Source organism: Cornus florida, unplaced genomic scaffold (assembly GCF_030987335.1).
Source record: "Cornus florida cultivar Cherokee Brave unplaced genomic scaffold, ASM3098733v1 CherokeeBrave_3.0.0_Hap2_Chr01, whole genome shotgun sequence".
In the NCBI taxonomy this organism is placed as follows: domain Eukaryota; kingdom Viridiplantae; phylum Streptophyta; class Magnoliopsida; order Cornales; family Cornaceae; genus Cornus; species Cornus florida.
The window spans coordinates 104,885,275-104,907,247 of record NW_026775571.1 but is presented as its reverse complement, the minus strand read 5'-3'; the positions used below and the strand labels follow the sequence as shown (position 1 = coordinate 104,907,247).

The 21,973-nt window shown below is 32.9% G+C and overlaps 1 protein-coding gene across 1 annotated transcript; it reads right to left on the bottom strand.

Annotated features, from left to right (window-relative positions):
* Nucleotides 1–289: 289 nt before the first annotated feature.
* Nucleotides 290–2,748, bottom strand: LOC132311626 (9-cis-epoxycarotenoid dioxygenase NCED2, chloroplastic-like). Its single transcript, XM_059809632.1, has one exon. The coding sequence runs from the start codon at nt 2,635–2,637 to the stop codon at nt 826–828; it is 1,812 nt and encodes a 603-aa protein (XP_059665615.1). The 5' UTR covers nt 2,638–2,748; the 3' UTR covers nt 290–825.
* Nucleotides 2,749–21,973: the final 19,225 nt, after the last annotated feature.

Here is a 21,973-nt window from a genome sequence, read left to right as displayed (position 1 = left end):
CCCAAAGTTAAATTGGTTGATTGCTTATAGCAAAAGAGAGACACACAAGTTGGAGGCCCCAAAATTAAACCATCTTTAAAACTAAATAAATAAATAAATAAATAGACATGTAATATATTTTTTTGAAATATTCAATAGTCGGTTAGGAAGATAGAAAAACACGATTCCAAAGCCCTTACATGACAGAATCAAAAAACGAAAGAAAGAAAAAAAAGAGTAAAGTCGGTGAGTATTGAATGTTGATCTGTTTCTAAAATGATAAACAAACTTGTGAAAATTATGTCATACAATTTTTTATTTTTTATTTTTATTTTTTATTTTTAAGATAGAACACCCGTGCATTAATGGAAGCTCAAACACCCTGTAAAGCACCTCAGTTGTATCACATTTTTATATTTCTATTGGCATGCATGTGGTGAATCAAAATCCATAATGCAGGAGAAATTAAATAACTAAGAACAAGAATATATATAAAAAAAGAACAAAAAAACTGAAGATATATACATTATCTACAAGAACAAGGAAGGAAGATCTTAAGAGACAGATCTTTACCTCCATCTTCACAAGAAAGAAGACAAAGCACAGTAAGTGAAAAAAAAATAAAAAAGAAACAGAAACCAGCTGAGCTCGTACACTACCTACAGGCAACAGTCCAAAAGCTACAAGCTTGGCTCCTCAACACAAAAACCAAAAATGGTTGCTGGAGTTAAAAGTTCTGCAGAGTCCGGGGACTACTAGCATCCCTCTGGTATCTCTCTTTCTCTCTCTATATAGCCACATATATATATATATATGACTTTTAACTACAGCGACCATTATATATGTCTAGACTTGGTTCTCTAAATCATTTGAGCTTATGAACGTCCCATGAAATCCATACGGAACTCTCGAAGGAAGCTTAACCGAAGCCTCCAACTCTAAATTCATGGCGTTTACTATCAGAAGCTCCGATTTCCATGTCTTCTCATCGTGAACAAATGCCATAATGTACCCATCATCTTCCCGCTCCGAATTCGGGTCTCTGGGAACAAAGAACGGCTCGCCTCCGTATCTCCGGTCGCCGTAAACAAACTTCTCAACTTCTCCGGTGGAGAGGTCCACCTTGGCCAAACCTGAAACTTTAGGCCACGGTTCCGCAATGGCCAGATACGCGAACCGGGTCTTCCGTCCGAGTCTGTTCCGGTTCACCATTCCCGCTTCCAGATTTATCTGATCCGAGTCTTGAATTATCGCTCGCCGAGTCGACTCACCGGTTTTCAAGTTGAGTCGAATTTCTGATAAAACACTTTTCAAATTTTCGTCACATTCGTTGAAAATCGAGTCCGGTGGTGTCATGCATGACCCGATCACCACGACTTCGTTGGACTCGGGTTCCTCCCAAGCGTTCCATAGATGAAAGCAGAAAGTCTCGGGCGATTCGACCCATATGATATCGGAAGCGTTGCGGGCATTTTTTGATAGAATTCCGAACCGAGACTTCTTGTTCTTCTCATAGATCACCGGAGAGCCTCCTCTTATCATCTCCTGAAGCTTGAACACCACTTGTTGGTCCGGTATAACAACGTAGTTTTCGGTGATTGCGAAGTCATGCATCATGGTCGGCACGTCCACCGGAATTTCAACGTCCGGTGACTTTGTTCCGTCAGGAGAGAATCGGAAGTACTTGAGATACGGCTTCTGGATAATGTCGTAGCTGAGAGCGAAGAGCTCGCCGGAAACTGGGTCGAGCTTTGGGTGTGCGATCATGGTCGACCGGAGCTGCTCATTGAAGTCGTAGCGGCCAACGGTCTCTAGGTCACCGGAGGGTTTGACACGGACTTGGTAAGGAAGGTCATCCTCTGACATGGCAAGGAGTCGCTGGTTGAAGTATACAAGACCGGCGTTGGCCACTCCGGTGCCGTGATTGTGGTCGACAAGCCCGAACAGCCCTCGGGCGTAGAAGAGGAGGAGGCGGGCAACACCGGAGTGTCCGTGGAGCTCACCAATAGCTTTGGGGAAGACCGGCCGGCCTAATTCTTTCTCTTGGACCAGCCTCTGAGTCTCGGTGTACCGGCAAGCGTAGCTAACTGAATTGCCATTGAAGGTGACTGCATGTACCATGCCGTCGCCGTCAAAGAAGTGGTGTCCGGCAACCGGCTCGAATAACGGGTTAGCCCCATTTCGGCAGTAGACGCCTCGAATGCAATCGGGTATGGTGCCGGTGACCGGTAACGGGTGCTGCACTGGTTGTTCCGGCACCGGAGCAAAATTTCCGGCAATTTGGACACGTGGGTCGGCGGTTGTGGGAAGTGGGTGTTTGCGCTCGAGTGACACCAACGCGGCCTCCGCCATGTCCAAGGCCATAGCTGCAGCTCTCTGTAGTAAGTTCCAGTGAGGTGATTGAGCTGTTTTGGGTGTATGAGCTGAGTCCTCTTTGGTGATTGTTGGTGGTTGGTAGGGTTGTTTTGGTAAATGAAGCACTGAAGGTGAGTGTAAAGCTGAAGCAGCACAGTGAATATTAGCTCTTTTGTTGGGCTTCTTCAGAGATATGGATTTTGAGCTGAAGCTCACATCAACCAGCGATGAGGAAGAGAAGTGGTGAGGGACTTGGGCCCCGGCCCATTTACTAAAATTTGCTGGTGGTGTTGAAGAAGCCATGGTTTTAGGTTCTCCTTTTTGAGTGTGTGCTCAAAAAGAGAGAAGTGTGTGTGTTTTAGTTTTGCAGAGAGGGAGAGAGAGAGAGAAAGAAAGTGGTAAGATTGGGGTAGAGGTGTGGAGAGCGAAAGGGTTTAAATAGAATGATAGTGGGAGTGTTGAGGTGATGAGAGAGGAAGGTATATTAAGATGGTCCCCCTTCAACATATCAGAGAAGGCCACGTGGAGGAAGGGCACTTGGTGTGGACGTAGAGCAAAGCTTAGAGGGACAAATAAAAGGAGAAGATATCGAATGCCACATTATTAGGTGACCACTGACCGGCGCACCCATCGTATCAAGATCTGTGAGTTTTGGCCATTCGTATTCACGGGTTATATATTAACATATTTATACGAGGGGTTCACACATTTAAATTTTAACAATATTTATTTTATATAATGTAAGATGTTTTAATCACTCTATTTTGAGATTATGCGTTTTCATTCGCTTGGGATGCATGATTTTTCGAAAAAAATTTCAAAATACGGCTATATGATTAAGGAGTGTTCAAGTATATATATTTATATGAGTTGAACAGATGGTGACGAATAGCGCACAAACTTACGAGAATTCGGCCAGTAAAAACTTTAGGTTTCAAGAAAGGATGGCTTTGATGTTCCCCATCCAAAAGTTGGTGAGATGAACATACTAACCTAGTGACACATGACATGACCAACAATTATGTTAGAGCATATGCATAGGGAGAGAGAGAAGTGTGTTGGGAGTTATGTAATTGGAGGGGGTCCGTACTATAAGGACCAATAAGAATGAGAATTAGGGTGAGAAGCAAAGTGATGGATGTAGATAGAACGGTAAGTGAAAATGAAATGGGGTGCCCACTATGATTAGGGACCCTCTTCGATCTCATTCCGCGTATTGCCCTCAATAAAGGGTCAACACCACACACGTGGCCGTTTTCTACCTTGAGACCTTTGTCACATTACTTAACCACCCCCACCCCCCCAGGCCCACGCTCTCTCTCTCTCTCACACACACACACACACACAAAACTTATTCTCTCTCTCTCTCTAACATGCACATAAAATACTCATATATGATATAAACCCCTTGGACTACCCCAAAGTGGACCTTTTCAATTTTGAAAAACATGGCCCATTATGTCTGTGACTAGCACATTCCACATTCCATATCAATCATCCAAAAAACAATGAATAATCAAATACTAGTTAACTATAGTATCTGGTTTTTTCACATAACAAATAACTTGCGATTTTTAAGTCAAATGGATTGTAGGGTGAAGTGTAACCCCATGAATTAGGTATGAATTTATAAATGATTTTTTTAAAGTATATTTTGTACCTAATAATTCTTAAACTATTACATCTTATTGGAAAATATTTCATACCTGAATTACTTTTCTTTAAAAGACCACAATACCCTTTGTTACTGAAATATACTTAATCTCTTTTTCCTATTAAAATAAATTATGAAATAAATTCATACTAATTTGATGAGATATTCTCTATTAAATTTATATAAGCTTACCTTTAATTCTTGAAATTAATTATTTAAATAAAAATATTAAGTAGAAAATAGTTTAAGGGGTCGTTATTGTAGTTCAGAGGTGTTATGGTAAATTGATACTAATAATAAAATTAAGGTAAATGATATAATTAATATTTAAATAAAAATAATAATTTAGTAAGAAATGAAAAATTTAATGAGAAATGATAAAAAAAGTTCAGAGTAGTAGTTTATAATTCAGGAGACTTGTTTGCAAAAAAAAAAAATCAATGGTTAAATAGTTTTTTATTTTTTTATTATTATAATTTTTTTATTTTTTTCACTTTACCTTAGATTATAAGACTATAATTGGACTCGGTTATTCATGTTTATATTTATTGCTCTTAATAAGAAAAACATCCCATCAATCATTTTCAACATACGTAAGTCATTGTCATAACCAATAATACATGTGATTTATTTTGTTCAATTTGTTGTGTTTTTGTTTCATGCATGCTGGTGCAGTTTTTCCTTTTTATATGGCTGTCAAAGGGGGAAATATATATTTTTTAACTTCATATTTTCTTTTTCATTTATTATAGTCTTCAGTAAATCATACCTTGAGTAACTTGTAAGTTGTAACTAATTAAAAAACATTTTATGTCATTTATTGTAGTTAGTATAGAAAACTTTCCAACTTGTAACATTTTTCAGTAACTATTTATTTATTTATTTATTAATTATAGAACCCTCCTTGACTTGTACCATTCTTTCAATAAATTCCCCTTGTATAATTTTTTATCAAAGAACCACCCTCAACTATCTGAAGGGGTAAAAAAGTTAATATTTGGACCAAAATATCATTTTATTTAAATTTTAATTTTTTCGAATTTCAAAAATTTATATCTCACAAACCGTACATTTAAAAATTGTAAATAATATATGTACGGAAAATTTATGAAATAAGGATTCCAAAAATATAAGATTTGTACAACAAACCTTCATAACCAGAGAGAAATAAGTAATCTAAAAATCTACTCCAACAATCGTATTTTATTTTTAAATAATAAAATATTTGAGATATTTGCAAAAAATATTCAGAATTATTCATTTACATATGAAGCCGAATATATAAAAAATTCAGCCCCAAAAGAGATCGATTTCATGAGATATCATATTTTGCGTCAAAGTATTTTTATTCTTTTATAGACTCACCATTTAAAAATAAATAAAAATGAATATTCGGTCTTTATTGGGGCTAATTTTTTTTATATGTTATGCTTCATAAGAAAATAAATAATTCTGAAAATTTTGTTGCAAATAACCCGTGCATTTTATAAAAAATAAAATAAAATAAAATAAGATTGTTGAAGTAGATTTTTAGATTATCTATGTCTTTCTGGTTATAAAATTTTATTAAATAAATCTTATATTTTTGGAATTCTTATTTCATACGCTTTCCGTACATATATTATTTGTAATATTTGAATGTATTGTTTGTGAGATATGAATTTGTGAAATTAGTTGAGAGGGGTTCTTTGGTAAAAAATTAGATAAGGGGAATTTATTGGAAAAAGGGTTACAACTCAAGAGAGATCCTATGGTAAAAAATTAGACGAAATGATTTACTGAAAAAAGGTTACAAATGGAGGGTTTTATGTACTTTGCCCTAATATATAGTTTTTTTTTTTTTTCTTTCCTTTTTAGTGTTATAGAGAACAACAATAAAAATTGTTAAATCATATATAAATAATTATATATATATAGATATATGCAAATAATGTCCGGCACCAATTTTATAAAGCCTAATAGATATATAAATAATATCGGGTGCACTAATCAATTTTCCTGTATGATAACTACATATATCGATGTATACCATATATAAACATAATGCTAAAGCATCTTAGAGGTCCCCAAATATATCAAATAACTTACTAAACTCTACACATCTGTTTGGATTATTAATTCAAGGTGAAGTTGATGCCATTGATATATATTGATAAAGCTAGTCCCTCTTGGGAAGGTGGCTAATGTATGGTATTAATTGATCTTTGTTCTCTAGCAACTCTTGTTTTTCTGTTTCTATCAATCACGTTTTTGAGGGACACCAGAAAAAGATAGATGAAAGTGATGACCAGTGAATATATAGTTCCCCACCTTTTTTTTCCAAGGAAAGATATCGGGATTGGGATACGGATCAAGTATGTTTGTTTTTAGTCTCTTCATGCGTAGATAAGATTATGCATACTTGATTATATTGTAGAGTCTAATACTACTTTTATATATATATATATGATTGAAGTTGTCAGAAGATACGAAAGAGGATATTAAAATAATAGGGGTTTTATCACAAAACATAATACATATGCATACTTTCTTAAGATATTGAATATGGATGATAAGTGACAAACGATATTTGTTCAAAATAAATATTATCTAAAATAAGATATATATAATTGTTAAAAATAATAATAATAATAATAATAATAATAATAAGGTGAGATATATCATATATGATATTCACATCTTTAACAGTTAGTTCCATTAACAAACCTACTTTTGGAAGATATTTTCCAAAAATATCTTACTCTGCTGGGGGAAAGTGATTGTTAGGCGTCCCAAAAAAAATGGCGTTTGTACATCTGTTCATATCGTCATTTTAAGAGATACATAGCAAATCTCTTTTATGGGGATTGTATCCTTTCTAAACAAAGTACATTCCCTCTCTAAACTAATAATAATTGTTGTTATTGGTTTTTTTTTTTTTAATTAATTTTTTTATATAACAAGAAACACAGATTAACCTTCACACATTTTTTGGTCCAGACTCAAACTCGGATGGGAGGTTATTGGCATGATCCAATTCCCCTCATGCACATTTTATAACTACTATGTTACGTGTAATTAATAAATTTAAATAGTTTATTTGTAACTGTTGAATCAATTATATATTTAAATTATATCATATTTTACAGCTTAACTTTTTAAAATATATAATTAATAACATGGTATTAGAGCAGACTAGTAAGTTTTGTGTTCAAACTTTACCGTCATCCTAATTTAAAATTGAACAAGGTTGACATTGATATATTGAAAAAGAAAAAAAATGATAACTTTAATTAGAAGAGAAAAAGAGAGGGCATTATTAAATATTTATCATGTTTGATTCATTAGTAAATGGGAAAATAAAAGAAAGAAAACTATTTAAATAAATTTACTAACATAAAAATGATAGTTTTTCTTTCCCTTTCCTCCCATTTTTGGGAGGATTACAAAATCAATACTTTATGCCTAATTTGTATTCTTCAAAACCCCTCAATTTCCTTTATTTTCCTTTAAAAAACTATTCCAAACCCAGTTTTTCATTTCTCTCCGTCACCTTTCTTTTCTTTTCTTTTCCTTCAACCACCAACCAAACTCTGCCTTAATCACATTCAACATTTCTGTTTAATTATTAAAAAAGTAATACTTCTTAGTTTAATCTCGCCAATAGCGTAAGCAATGGCGACTACTTCCCTGGTGCACATTTTCTTACTATTATTTAATTCATTAAAGCTTGGTAGTTTATATCTGTGTTGATCAATGAGAGACCAGAGTTCGTTGATTTTACAAACCTTTAATAAAGCATTTGAATAAAAATGTGCAGAAATCAACTCAAACACTATAATGGCTTTCTAAAAATTAAGGGCTTTTAAGCAAAACTAAATAAAAATTGAAAACAATGCACCTCTTTTAAGAGGAAGATAAGAAAATAGATTTGTAAATATCCCTTCCTCTGAAATTATTTTTTTTCTTTTTGAGAATCTAACTTTTTAAGAAAATGAGTTTTAGTTTTTTTTTAAATTGTATTGATAGTGAAAATTATCAAATCTATTCATAGTGAGTCCACTTGAATGTGATATTTTACTTTATATAAGTTGGGACAGGAAAAAAAAAATGAACATTAATTTTGGGACAGAAAGTAATAATAATCAATAGCCACCCAAAAATAAATTTTAAAAGTTCAAGGGGTAAATTACTCAACTTTTTCTCTTCCGGGTACAAATTATGGGTGGGGAGGGGATGGTTCGAAAGAAGGAAGACACAAAAGTAATATCTACAAGTAGACACGAAACCACAATAGGACCAGTGGGGGTGGATGCCCCTAGTGGATTTTTTTATTTTTGCATTTTATACTTTAATTTTTTAAAAATTTAAGAATATGCCCCACTAAAATTACAATTTGCCCCCACTAGAATTCTTTTGTTGCATTTTATACTTTAAATTTTTGAGAATTTATGAAGATGCCCCACTGTAATTCTTTTTCTTTTTTCTTTTTTCTTTTTTTTTTTTTTTTGCATTTTATACTTCAAAATTTTGAAAATATAAAAAAATGATCACATTGAAATTACAAAAATTAAAAATTCGGCCCTCTTACAAAATTTTCTGGGTCCGTCATTATCTACATCCACAAATGTGATACCTCAGTTCATAAGGTGGTACTTACCAACATGAAGTGATACCTATGATCACAAGAGTGGTACACATCCACAAAAGTGATAACTCTGCAAGAATATTACTTACATGTACAAAAGTGATATTAAAAAATAGCAAGAGTAGTATTTTGGACAAGGAAATAGGTTTTTTCCATCTCCACTTCAGACTTTCAATAGAGTCCATGACTCAGAAAATGGTTGATTTTGAATCCATAACTCTATAGGCCTGGGATGTTAAGAATTATAGGAATACTTATCACTTATACAAGTTTAAATAATTAACGCCAGATGTTGGAATTTGTAATTATATGTATACATAAATAAGCTGTCACCCGTCCTCAGTCAAATATACGCTAGGTTTTGCCAGTAAACATAATATTAACTTACATCTACAACTGAGGACAATATTTTCTAACGTTTTGGATTCTTTCTGATTACTTTCTTACGAAGCTATCAATTAAACAATTGTATTATGATTGCTTATCAAACAGTTTGTTTGTCGTTTTAAGATCAATTAAAGGCGTAAGGTGACCCATTTACCAATTTACTGAACAGTTACGTTTTTCGAACGATTAAAATACGTAAGGCAATCCAGTTATCAGTTTCGTTTGTGTTCCCGATGATACGGTTAGAGTTGAATATCATTTTTTCTTCTAAACTATCAATCAAACCTGTGTATTTATCATCCAATCATTTTCATAACCCATCTGATTGGTTTGAAAGTTAAAAATGTTTTATCAATTTATGATCGGTTCACTGCATTGTAGTCACTCTCATAAATATTTGATAGGTTTGAAAGGAAAAACATCTACAACCCAGATCACGTTTGTTTACGGTGAAAAAAGGTTAGGGAAATTTTTTCTTTCAAGTGAAATTTCTAACTTTACTATAAAAAAAATAGGGCAATTAACACAAAAAAATCAATATTTATAACCTAAGAGGTGGGATTATGTTTTTCTAGAAAAATATAGACCTTCTTTAGAAAAGACATTACTTTATTAGAAGGTATAAAAAGATATAGAGCTTCTAATATGGTAATATCTTTTCTAAAAGGACATAGGAGTATTTGTTAAGAAAAATTGTGAGGGTTTAAGATAACTTTGTGAAAGGCTGTATATATTATGAACATACTCCTTTCAAATCTAAACACTAACCACCCCATACGCATTGCAAAAGGAATTTAACCTATCAATAAATAATTTTTAAAAATATTTTATATATTTTCAACAAAATTAATGTACCACTTTACGAATTGAAAATTCAGCAATAATTTTATGCATTTGATCCTGGTGCACACAACATGATATACAAAGTTACAAACTAAAATTTTCTGATTTTTATGTTCTTTAAATTTTTTTTGGTTGAATACTACCCTGAGCCTACAGCATGTGCTTTAAATTTAAATAGGCAAGTGGATTATCCATTAATTACGTGAAAAGTTAGGATAACTAGTGTTTGTGATCCACGTGAGGCACCAACAATCACATGTTTCGCACCAAAAATTTCTTTAAAAGTACGTATCACATGGAATGCCAATCATGAACAGATGAATTAGTTTAAGTATTAATAATTTGTTTTTTTATAATGATCAACAAGAAGTTGGTTATTGCTGTTGTTGACAGTTGGCACATGGAATACACTGCGATCCAATGAAAATATCCGGCAAATGAAAAGATTTCCTAATACTAATTAAGGATTGTTAATTGTGCAGTCATATAGAAGGTTAGTGAAGTGTGAACTATATAAAATTCGAAAAAGAAAAGGAGAAAGTATCACTCAGCGAAAAGGAAAAAGTAGAATAGTTACAAACTTGTAGGGATTTGCAATTTGAATAAAAAAAAAAAAAAAAAAAAGGAAAATAAATATAGTGGAAATATGATCATCGTTAAAGACAGAGTACCACATGCTTAGCACTTGGATATAATCAGTTTCATCCCCACAGAACATGGGATTGCTTGTCTGCCCCTCAAAAGATATGGAATAGTTAATCATCAATTAAGGACTAAAACAAGATTAGTTGATTAATTCAATATGTGTGTGTGTGTGGAATCAAGAAGTTGGTTGTATTGTCAGATTTTGGCAGTTGCACATGGAAAGAGCAATGCTAAAAATTGGACAAACTCCATAATAGATTAGTTACTACTACTAACAATGCTTAGTGTAGGCCTGAACAAGATTCATTTTATTTGAAAACTTATCAATGAACTAGATGCCTAAAGAAGCAGATGTAACCCACAATTTTCAATTATTACTTTAAAAAATTAGCATAATATAAAAAAATTAGAATAAATTATCACAATATATTTGGAATAAGATTTGCTTCTTGAATGGAGATAGAAGACTCAGAAGTAATATAGTAAACAAACTAGAAAAAATGGTTGTGATACAACAACAACAAAAGAAATTAGAATTCCCCCTTCTAACATAATAGATAGATATATACATACATACATATATATATATGTATATGTTTTTTACAAAAGGTTGATTAGTCTCACTACTCTCATATTAACTACATCCATGTGTGCATGTGTACACATGTGCCCACCCACATGCGATGATCCGAAGGCAGTAGATCTTCTAAGATTTTCTTACCTTGTTATCGTCTTCGAACTCTAAATTATTGAACAACTTTGATGATAAATTGGTAATTCGTGTGGGGTTTATCAAATTATATATATTTCTTGCATTTGAGTGCAACATTTTACTATAAACTTATAAAGTGAAATGATCAAGTTGCACATTTTTTTCTTTTTTGTGTTTGGCTGGTAAGATTAAGCAAATCTTTATTTAGGTACTAGTGGAAATTTTTCTCAAAAGCAACCTACCCTTTTTTGGTGAATAACGTATGGAAACTAGGATGCAAATCATGTGGTTGTCTTCTCTTTCTTCATGTGTGTGTGTGTGAGAGAAAGAGAGAGAGAGAGAGAGAATCTGCCTAACTCTAGCACCCAGTTAATTAAAATTTTTAAAGGTATAGGAAAAGTCTTGTTTCAATGTAATTAAAAAGGGTAGTTCCTCTTTTTCTTTTTTTGTATTTTGTTTATTGGGTTGGTTTCTCAGATTTCTCTAGAAGCATGTACTTTCAAAGAAGAGCTCTCAATCCCTTCTAGATAATTAAATTTGTGAGTCAAAAATGCATGAATCAGGTTTATATATGTAAGTCTTTTTCAAACATATTTTAGGAGACCCGAGTTAATTAGACCTTAGTAAAAAGTTTTCAAGGCCAGTAAGGGTAGGTTCCTCGTTTGTATTCATAGAAACGACTATTATATGTGTAGATATCTTTTAGTTTTTTGAATGTGTTTTGAAAATTGTAAACAAGCGAAAATGTAAAATAGATAGTGTGGGATACATGTGTATATATATATATACACACACACATTGATGGCACATGAAAGGCAGTGATTATGGGGAGTATGTGAGGTGGTTGGACAGTGCATCTTTCACACTAAAGGTCAATGAAATTAAGTCTTTAGACCAAACTCTTGTGTGGTATGATTAAATGGTCTGTTTTTCTAAGTTTATGAGTTTAATACTAATAACCCTTCACACTATAAAGTTTTCATTATATTTTAACATGTGTTTAAGCACACACTCACTTTGTCGGCTGAGTTCAAGTGCTACCTAATTTGTTGTAAAACGTTTTTAAGACAAGTCAAGGAAGTAACTCATAACATATATTACTAAAATTGCTTTTCTTTTTCCTGACTAAACTTCCACCTCTCTTGACATTAATAAAAGTATTAATGTATTTTACTTGTCCTGGTACATGAACCAGACAAGGATTATGGTTGATTGAACTGGTCTTTAGACTAGTGAGGTTTGCTTTTGAAATTTGGCAGAATTATTTGGTGCCCAAAGACCAAGGTTGTTCATATACACTGAATAATTAAATTGATATTGATGTTGAACTGATTTGTGATCATTTTAGATCTTAAGAGATTCATTGTGGAAATATGTCTTATTGATGTAAATTCTAGACCATGACAACATAGAAAGAAATTAACTCAAACTTTTTATGCAATTTTGTCCGAATTTTATTTGTTTAAACAAACTTTTAAAATTACAAGTAATTAAATGACTAATTTTATCAATTTTTCCATTAGGCAAGTTTTTCTAATTTATTTCAATTCGATTTAAACATCTTGCTTTTGAATTCCGATCGAAAGTATAAATTTACAAAATCAATTTTCATAAATTTTATCATATGTGTGAAAGTATGAGGTGTGTCCCACAGACACTCAACTTGTCAAGAAAAAATGCAAGTCGTATTCTTAGCCATCCTTTTAGATGTAATATATGGAGGGCTTCACAGTTGTATGAGACACCCGACAAGTCGGAAAAAAATTCAAGCAGCATTCTTAGGTGCATATAGTACAACTAAACATGTCTCATGCCAGAGGTAGCTAGACATGCAAAGGCCAAATATTATTTGACGTAATTTGTCCATGTAACATTAAGTATCAAGCAAATTGGCACTCTGATTTATCGTTATCCTACAAAGACAAGAATGGCCAAGTTGTTTCATAGGACCCCAACTTTCTGGGCCAACCAAGTTGTGCTTGCAATTGACACATACAGGTACGAGAGAGAGAGTTTTAAGGTCTGCAGCATACTTTAGCTGGCAGAGAACGACACAAACCACAAAATGTCACTTATTTTCATGCCCCTGTCCTCCACCAAAAACAAGATAATCCTATCCACTTTGTACCTTTTAATCAGGTCCATATGATATGATAGTTGCAATTTATAATGTGTAAAATTTTTCACAAATTTCAAAAAATTTCTAACCCAAAAAATAAAAATAAAATAACAAAATTCAGTTATGCTTTAATCCTAACAGGTGATCATAATCATTTCTGGTCCACGAAAATTTCTAAAGTTCATATGAAAGAAATTAGAATTTTTTATTCATAGACAAGAAGTCAATAATGTGATCAGCTAGCTAGCTATTGAGAAAGAGAGGAGAGAGATGTAGAAGTTTTAGGTATGGTTCATATCAAGCAAATAGAGCCGGATCAAATTATGAGAAAGAAAAGAAAAAGATATGATGTTGTATTTGGGAGTACCAAATAAATACTTTGAATTTAAGATTGAATGAAAATTTGGTAACTAAGCCATCGTGTTGGTACTCCCAAATATAACCTACTACTTTTTTGACACACTATGAGAGCCGAAGACTTTGCATGTATAGAAGACTTTGCATTCCATGGATGTGAAGTGTTCATAGAAATCTTTTGCCTGAATATCATTTTTCATTGAGAAGAACCATTAACATATAATAAGCCTAATAATTATGAATAATTTGACTGCTCATGAGACTGTGCTCTAATTGTTTGGGCCAAAGCCCATTCAGTAATTAACATAAAATAAGCCCATATGAAGCCATCATGAATATTTCCTTTTGGGCCTTTTGAATATGTTATTGAATAAAACCATTGTAGTCAGTTCATCTCACTAACCTAGACCGAAACATCAAATCACACATATTCTCAGGAACCCGTTCTGTCAGAATTCAGAGGGCCCATAAACAATAATATTCTCAATTCTAGAATTATTTATTGAATTTTAATTTTCTAATATAATTATTTGAATTTTATGTTAATTATTTTAAATTGGTACTTTGGAGTGGGACCCATTTTAATGCCTGCTCCTGAGTCCCTACTCCTGAATGCTTCGGAATTGATTCGTCTTCAGCTTCTTTTTTATTATTATTATTATTATTATTTTAAGACAAATCATTTTTCTACGATGATTTTGGAGTTTAGGTCCAAGTTTGCGGGGATAGCCTACTTAAAATAGTATTGCTACTCTCAAATTGAGACAAATATGGGCCAGGATTAATCCAATCCAGAAAATGGAGTTATAGGAGCTAAATTCGTGTTTCCTGGTTGGGTTTGGAGCAGCCCAACCCAACATGCGTCTTACTTGTGTGTTTTCCCATTGACCATGTTTTAAAATTGGAATAATTACATTTATCTCATGTATAAATTGTCTAAATAACAGTGACTTCCTCTCTAGTTCCAAATATAATACTGACCTCCTCTATATTTTGGGTGTAAATAACATTGACCTCCCTTTTTGTAAGAAAATAGATATTTACATTTTAAAATAATAAAAGTATAATAAGTATAATAATCATTTAACACGTTGGGATCAAAGTCAACATTGATAGGGGATGTCAGTGTTATATTTGAAACCATAAAGGAGGTGCTTACTATTTAGGCAGATTTGCAGGGGAGGTAAATATAATTATAATCACCCATTAGACCTAGTTTGGTACGTAGGAATGAAATGGAATGGGCACTTCATTTCAACCATTCCCTTATTTGGTATGACATTTAGAAAGAGATTAATCTTTCTCTTGAAATGAAAATCCAATCCACATCTAAATGGATGGAATAAAAATTCATTCCAAGGAATGAAATTCTTGGCCGCCGCCACCATAAGAACCGCCTTCCGCCACTACCTTCCATTGCCACCACCGTCGCTGCCTTTCGCCATCGCCACCATTGCCTTTATACACCATTACATGATATTGGGATTATCTATTTATCCCAACATTATTTCATATTTGCATGTTCTTTCAGGCCCCTACTTCACAAAGGGAAGTTAGGGATTCGAGCCTTCTTAAAGACAAAGTTCATGAGTGAATTGGTTTAACTTAAATAAAAAAAAAAAAAAAAAAATACCGAACAAACATTGACCTCCCCTGTCATAAGAAAATAAATATTTATATTTAAAAATAATAAAATTATAATAATTATAATAGTTAATTAACACATTTGGATTAAAATTAACACTATAGGAGAGGTTAGTGTTATATTTAAAACTATAAAGGATGTCTGTATTGTTTAGAAAAATTTAGAGAGAAAGTAAATATAATTATCCCTTCAAAATTACTCTTAAGACCTATTCTCAAATGAAGAATAATCTGTAAGACCTTTTTTTTTTTCAATCTCTACTTTCTATTTTTGGGTAGGTAAATCGCCAGTTGTAACGGGTGGAAGCTTGCCTATTTATCTAAAAACTCAAACTATTGGGTAGTACTGCATACCCACCCATTTATACCCAATCACTTTTCCATCCGATTCCGATGTGGGACAAATGACCCTTGTTACACTAGTCCACTTGGACACTCAACTTTCAAAGCGCAATATTCAACGAGGACAAGGCATCCATCCATCCATCCAAATGGTCTCGATTGTTCAAATCAAACGGCTATATATGATTTCCAATAAACATATTTCTTAGAATGAAGGGTTTACAATTTAGCATAGTCTCAACTTCTATGAAACATCATCATCTACATGGAGGAAAATTAGGCCCTGCTTGGAATGTATCTCCCAAAACAGTTCTCTATTTTGGGGGTCACAAAAAACAGTTCTTTAATTTTTTAGTCTACTTGGCACCTGTTTTACGAAAACTGTTTTCATAAAACTAAGTTCAATAAGTATCAGTTTTATGAGAACAACAAAATGTTGTTTTGGGAGTTTCCAAAACAAAGTGAAAACACAGAGAAGCAATGCAGAGACACTGTGCACTTAAAAAAAATGGAAGCGGCCTATCTCGGACATAACACACCTTTTACACCTCTTCCAAAACGAGCTCTGCAACACCTCTCTCCTCTCTACAGCTCTCGGCTTCTCTCTCCTCTCTACCACTTCTCTCTGCAAGATCGCTACACTTCTCTCCTCTAGATCCAACTCTTGCTCAGATTTTGTTCAGGTAAACACAAATCACACTCTTTTTTCTGTAGCAAGTTTTTGTGGTTATGGATTTTGTTTTCTTTATGAATTTGGTTATAAATTTGGTTGGTTGGATGAGTTTGCTTGCAGATTTGATTATGTATTTTGTTGGTTGTATGAGTTTTGTTGTGGATTTGATATTCAGTTTAGGGATTTGGGGTTTTCAGTTTAAGGATTTGGTTTTCAGTTTAGGGATTTGGGGTTTTCAGTTTAGGGATTTGGTTTTCAATTTAGGAATTTGGTTTTCAATTTAGGAATTTCAAGTCACTGATTTCTTGGTATGCTGCTGAATAGGGTTTCAGAATGCCTTATGATATGTTAGCTAATGTATGAATTCTTTATGCTCTTTGTTATCCTGCTATGTTTTCTGCTGACTTTGTACTTTCCAATTACTATTTTCAGTTTGTTGCTTTGTTACTTTAGTTCGCTTATGCTTTATGTTTGTTTCTACTATTACTCTTGTTAGCCTTTTGTTTGGTTTGTTTTCTGTATGGCTAGCTCAGCCCTGTTCTTGTAATTTTCTCATTTTAATGGAGCTTATTTACCACAAAAAATATTTCTAAATTTAATAATTACCTTGTGCATTCCTCTAACATCATTTGGTATAATTACTTTGTGCATTCCTCTAACATATTTCTAAACTCATGTTTTGGACGGGCCCATATATATATATATATAGTTCTCTTCCATTATGTAATGGCCAAAACTATGAAATATTCTCCTAACAGATTAAAGGTGACCTTATTGCCAGAATATTCAAGGGCCAAAAACTATGAAAATATTCTCCTGACAGATTCCTAGTTGCTAAAAAAATAATGGTTGTCCCAAGATGCAAGTACTATCATATTTGTTTGCTAAAAAAATAATGGTTGTCCCAAGACCTGATAAAATGGATGAAAATTGTGTCTCTCTCACGTTCTCTCTCTGTCTGACAGTCTCTACAGTGTGTATTATCTTACCTTTTTTTTTTTCTTAGTTATGTATTAATTTATTTCTATAAATCTGCTGAAACGATTGAAGTATATGATAATTAGGATTAGGAAAACAGAGAGAGCATTAGATTATTGATTAAATTTAAAAACTATATATAAATCTCTTAGTATCTTAAAACTTTAATAGCTACTTATCACTATAAAGAAAACAGAATTGGATTCTAGAATGTTTCAAAGGAATTCACAGTACCAAACACATATCTCATCACCAGTTTGCTTACCCTCTTCTTTATACTATACCTTTTTTTTTTTTTTTGCTCAGAGACAAGGAGAAAAAATAGATTTGTGTAAATTCTGCATCCCTGTCTACAATTTAAAACTTATGGAAGTTAGCGAACTAGAAATCAATTATTTCCAAGAATGCGTTGTATGCTAGTTAAGATCCACGTGCTATACTAAATACTGGTGTTTAAATTATACAAGGAAACAGACCAAAAAATAAACTAGTGACAAAGCCTTTTTCTATAAAACTTGAAAATAAAAAGACCCCATTGTTGCCTTTGCTTGAGGAATTTCTTAAGATTTGGAAGATCAAGCCCACTCTCTTAAACCTGAAGCTTGAATAGAGAGCTAGTTGGTGCTCCATCTGTGAAGATTAAAGGCAACACTGATATACACTCAAATCATGATTGAGAGACTAGATGATATAATAAGTTGTTTGAAAAATTCTTCAACTTCAGCAAAAGATCTAAAAGAAGGAACACCAAACATCATCAAGAGAAGAACTTTTAGGCCAAAAGCCTTCTGCAATTGGTTCATTCTCAACACTGAAGCAGGATCTCATTTCAACATTCTTCAATTTCACAATTTCCTCACAAGCATCAGTCACTTGATTTCAAAAGCATGTACAATAGTCAAAACTCTATTCATTGTGTATGCATGTAAGCTAAATTATATTGTCCTCTTAAACATTTTATGTTGCTTGTTTGGGTGGTTGTGGTGTGAGAAAGATATTGTAAACAGGGGGTTATTCTTGGTGATTTATTATAAACAAGGGAAGTGATTAGTGAAGAGTGTGTGTCCATGCTTCTTTGCCGTTTTGAGTGGTCTGTTAAGCAATCCATGTTGATTTTTCATGGAGGGTATGCTCTCTTTAAATATGTACTAAATGCTTGATCTTTTGGTTCAATATAACATCTCCATTAATGGAAAAAAAAAAAAAAAAAAAATTTATTTGAATATCAGGATATTGGATTCAATTTCTTTTATAGAAAGTTTTTTTTTTTTTTTTTTTTTTTTTTTAATGGATGCAATTTATGAATGAATTGGTCTTTTGATACACACATCTTATTAAATGTCTCTATCCCCCAATCCATGCATGATACACACGTCTTAATACTAAATATTGGTATACTGAATGCACTTAATTTATCTGATGATGGTGTATCACAAATGGGAGCCCTTAAAACTCATCTGATGAATCAAATGTGGGCATCATTCAGAGACAATGCTAAATGAAGTTACTTTTATTAAGTTAAGAATACTAATTAAAATGAATTTACCACCAACAATTATATATATATATATATATATACATTAATTGTTAATATCATAAATTAAAGAAATAAAAGAGTGTACAATAATATTTTTATTTCTTTTCTTAGTTCAAAAAATTATTTTCAAAAATTCATACAACTAAGTAATTTTATGAGTTTTTGTTTTCTGAAAACTGTTTTGTAAATTTTATTAACCAAGTAGGTTTGAAATCTGAAAAAACTGAAAATTATTCTTGAGAACTGCTCTCTGAAATGCAATTCAAGTAATGCCTTATATTCTTCGTGTCACTACTCATAGGCTCACACCATCTTTATGGGTCCCACCATAATTGGTGGGCTCGGCCAAGCATACAGAAAAGTTATTACATAAATTATCTAAAATCGAATAAATATGTTTGTGTTCAAATTCCTTAATTTGTTAGCATAAATAAATAAAAATAATAATCAAAATCACGAGTACTGACTAAGTCCAACGCGGAGGTTTGAAGCTCCCAATAATTGAATGCCAACTCAACTCTATCTCTCTTTCTCTCCCACCACGTGGCCACAGTTCTTGGACAAATTGAAGTTTCAGCATGCCCAAGTCATTGCGCATACCTACATTTGCACCTAATAAAGTAAACCAAAACAACAAAAAGTTGGGGGACTTCATCTTTCTTACACATGGTTCACTCAGGCTACCTCTAATACTCTAATTGTGCATTAGTGAAAATTGGAACACAATCAATACGAGTGAATTTACTCCAGATGCGGTTTACACCCTCATCACCACTGTTATCCAACATTTTGTTGGCCCAGAATGCGCTAATAGTGAAAGGAGTCGTGAACTTCTACAGAATCTAAGATGTCCATCTTTAACTCATTTCCGGTAATATAAAGATGTATTCTTGGCAAAGGTTCTTCAACTCAATGATGCAAAAAAAGAAAAGGGAGAAATCATTTTTCTACTCCATTGACTGTGGGCTTGAGGTCCAAGTTTGCGGGGATAGACTACTCAAAATAGTGTTGTTTATCAATTTGAGATAATATGGGCCAGAATCAATCCAATCCACAAAATTAAGTTATTAGGGCTAAATTCGTGTTTCGTGGTTGTGTTTGGACTGACCCAACAACATGTGTCTTACTTGTATTTTTTTTTTTCCATTTACTGGTTTTAAAATTGGGATAATTACACTTATAACAGTGACCTCCCCTGTAATAAAATTTAACTATTTTGCCTGCTTACTTGTCAAAAAAAAATTACAATATTTATTTAAAACTCGATAATACCTTTAAAAAACTTCAAAATGCTATTTTGTCCATAAAGAAATAGACATTTACATTAAAAAATAATAAAAATATGATGAGTATAATACTCAAGCTATCTTCTTGACTCTAAGATATATTTAAAAAAAAAAAAAAAAAAAAAAAAAAAAAAAAAAAAAAAAAATCTACTTTCTATTTTTGGGCAGGTAAATTGCCAATCCACTCGGATAATAAACTTTCAAAGCCCAATATTCATTCAACTAGGACAAATCAAATGGTCCCGATCGTTGAAATCAAATGGCTATATATGATTTCCAACTAATACCGGTAAACTTGGGACCCAAACTTGAGGCTGAGCTTTGTTTGACTTCTATCACGCCATGGTTGTGTTTGGACTGACCCAACAACATGTGTCTTACTTGTATTTTTTTTCCATTGATTGGTTTTAAAATTGGGATAATTACACTTATAATAGTGACCTTCCCTGTAATAAAATTTAACTATTTTGCTTGCTTGCTTTGTCAAAAAAAAAAAATTACAATATTTATTTAAAACTCGATAATACCTTTAAAAAACTTCAAAATGCTATTTTGTCCATAAAGAAATAGACAGTTACATTAAAAATAATAATAATAATATAATGAGTATAATACTCAAGCTATCTTCTTGACTCTAAGATATATTTTAAAAAAAAAATCTACTTTCTATTTTTGGGCAAGTAAATTGCCAATCCACTCGGATAACAAACTTTCAAAGCCCAATATTCATTCAACTAGGACAAATCAAATGGCCCCGATCGTTGAAATCAAATGGCTATATATGATTTCCAACTACTACCGGTAAACTTGGGACCCAAACTTGAGGCTGAGCTTTGTTTGACTTCTATCACGCCATGATATATATATATATACACACACACAGACACAAAGGACCAACTTGCAGTGGTGGGCTTTGGTGTTCCTGGACCTACACTCATATCACCAGCTAGCCTAAATGTGTGGATCCTGTTGTAGTGGTCTAACACCCCCTTTTGTTTTCAAGTCCATATCATATTCTCTCACTGTTTGATACGTAATTCCAAAATATTTCTGATAATGAGGGGTTAGACTAGTCTCAACTTCTATGAACACATCATCTACGTTAAGAAATTTTATATTCTTCATGTGGACTTCACCGGGGCTACTCACATCATCTTTCTGGGCCCCACCATAATTGGTGGACCTAAAGTAAATGAATAGAAAAAACCCTAAAAGCTACTGTACTGCATGAATCATGTGGGCCACACTTGTTGTGCAAGTTGAAGTTTGAGCAAATGCCCAAGTCATTGCCACCTAATAAAGTGGACCAAACATGGTTCACTCAATGAATGACTCAGGCTTCTAGCATGATTGAGCTATTAACTTGCTTTTAATTATCGAAAAAATTATATTATTATTAATTTGTTTTAGATAATAACATGATAATTAATTTTTTGATCAATTATAAAGTTGAAGAATTGGTGCAAATTCATGGGCCAGTTTGGGCTTGGCCAGTTTCGAGTCATTAGGCCCATGAGGGCACACCAGCCGGCCTAGGGTTTTAGTCTTGTAGCCCTATGTTCGGTAGGTGACAAATCATATGGGCCTGTAATCTTTTGAAGTGGATTCCTTGTTGGCCTTGCATTCAGCTCGTTCAGATTAGCATTGAGTGTCAAGGTTTACAATAAAAAAAATGGATTATTATTTTGGTGATTTACATATATATATATATATATATATATATATATAAAAGTATTCATCAACTGTATACTGTTCTTTCATAATCATAAATATGCCTTTTAGAAACCTTACAAGTAGGCCCCGAAACACCTCAATCTCTGGCCCTCTCCTTGTCT

Excerpts from the sequence above, each read along its gene's own strand:
- LOC132311626 (XM_059809632.1), bottom strand. The coding sequence starts at position 2,637 with ATGGCTTCTTCAACACCACCAGCAAATTTTAGTAAATGGGCCGGGGCC.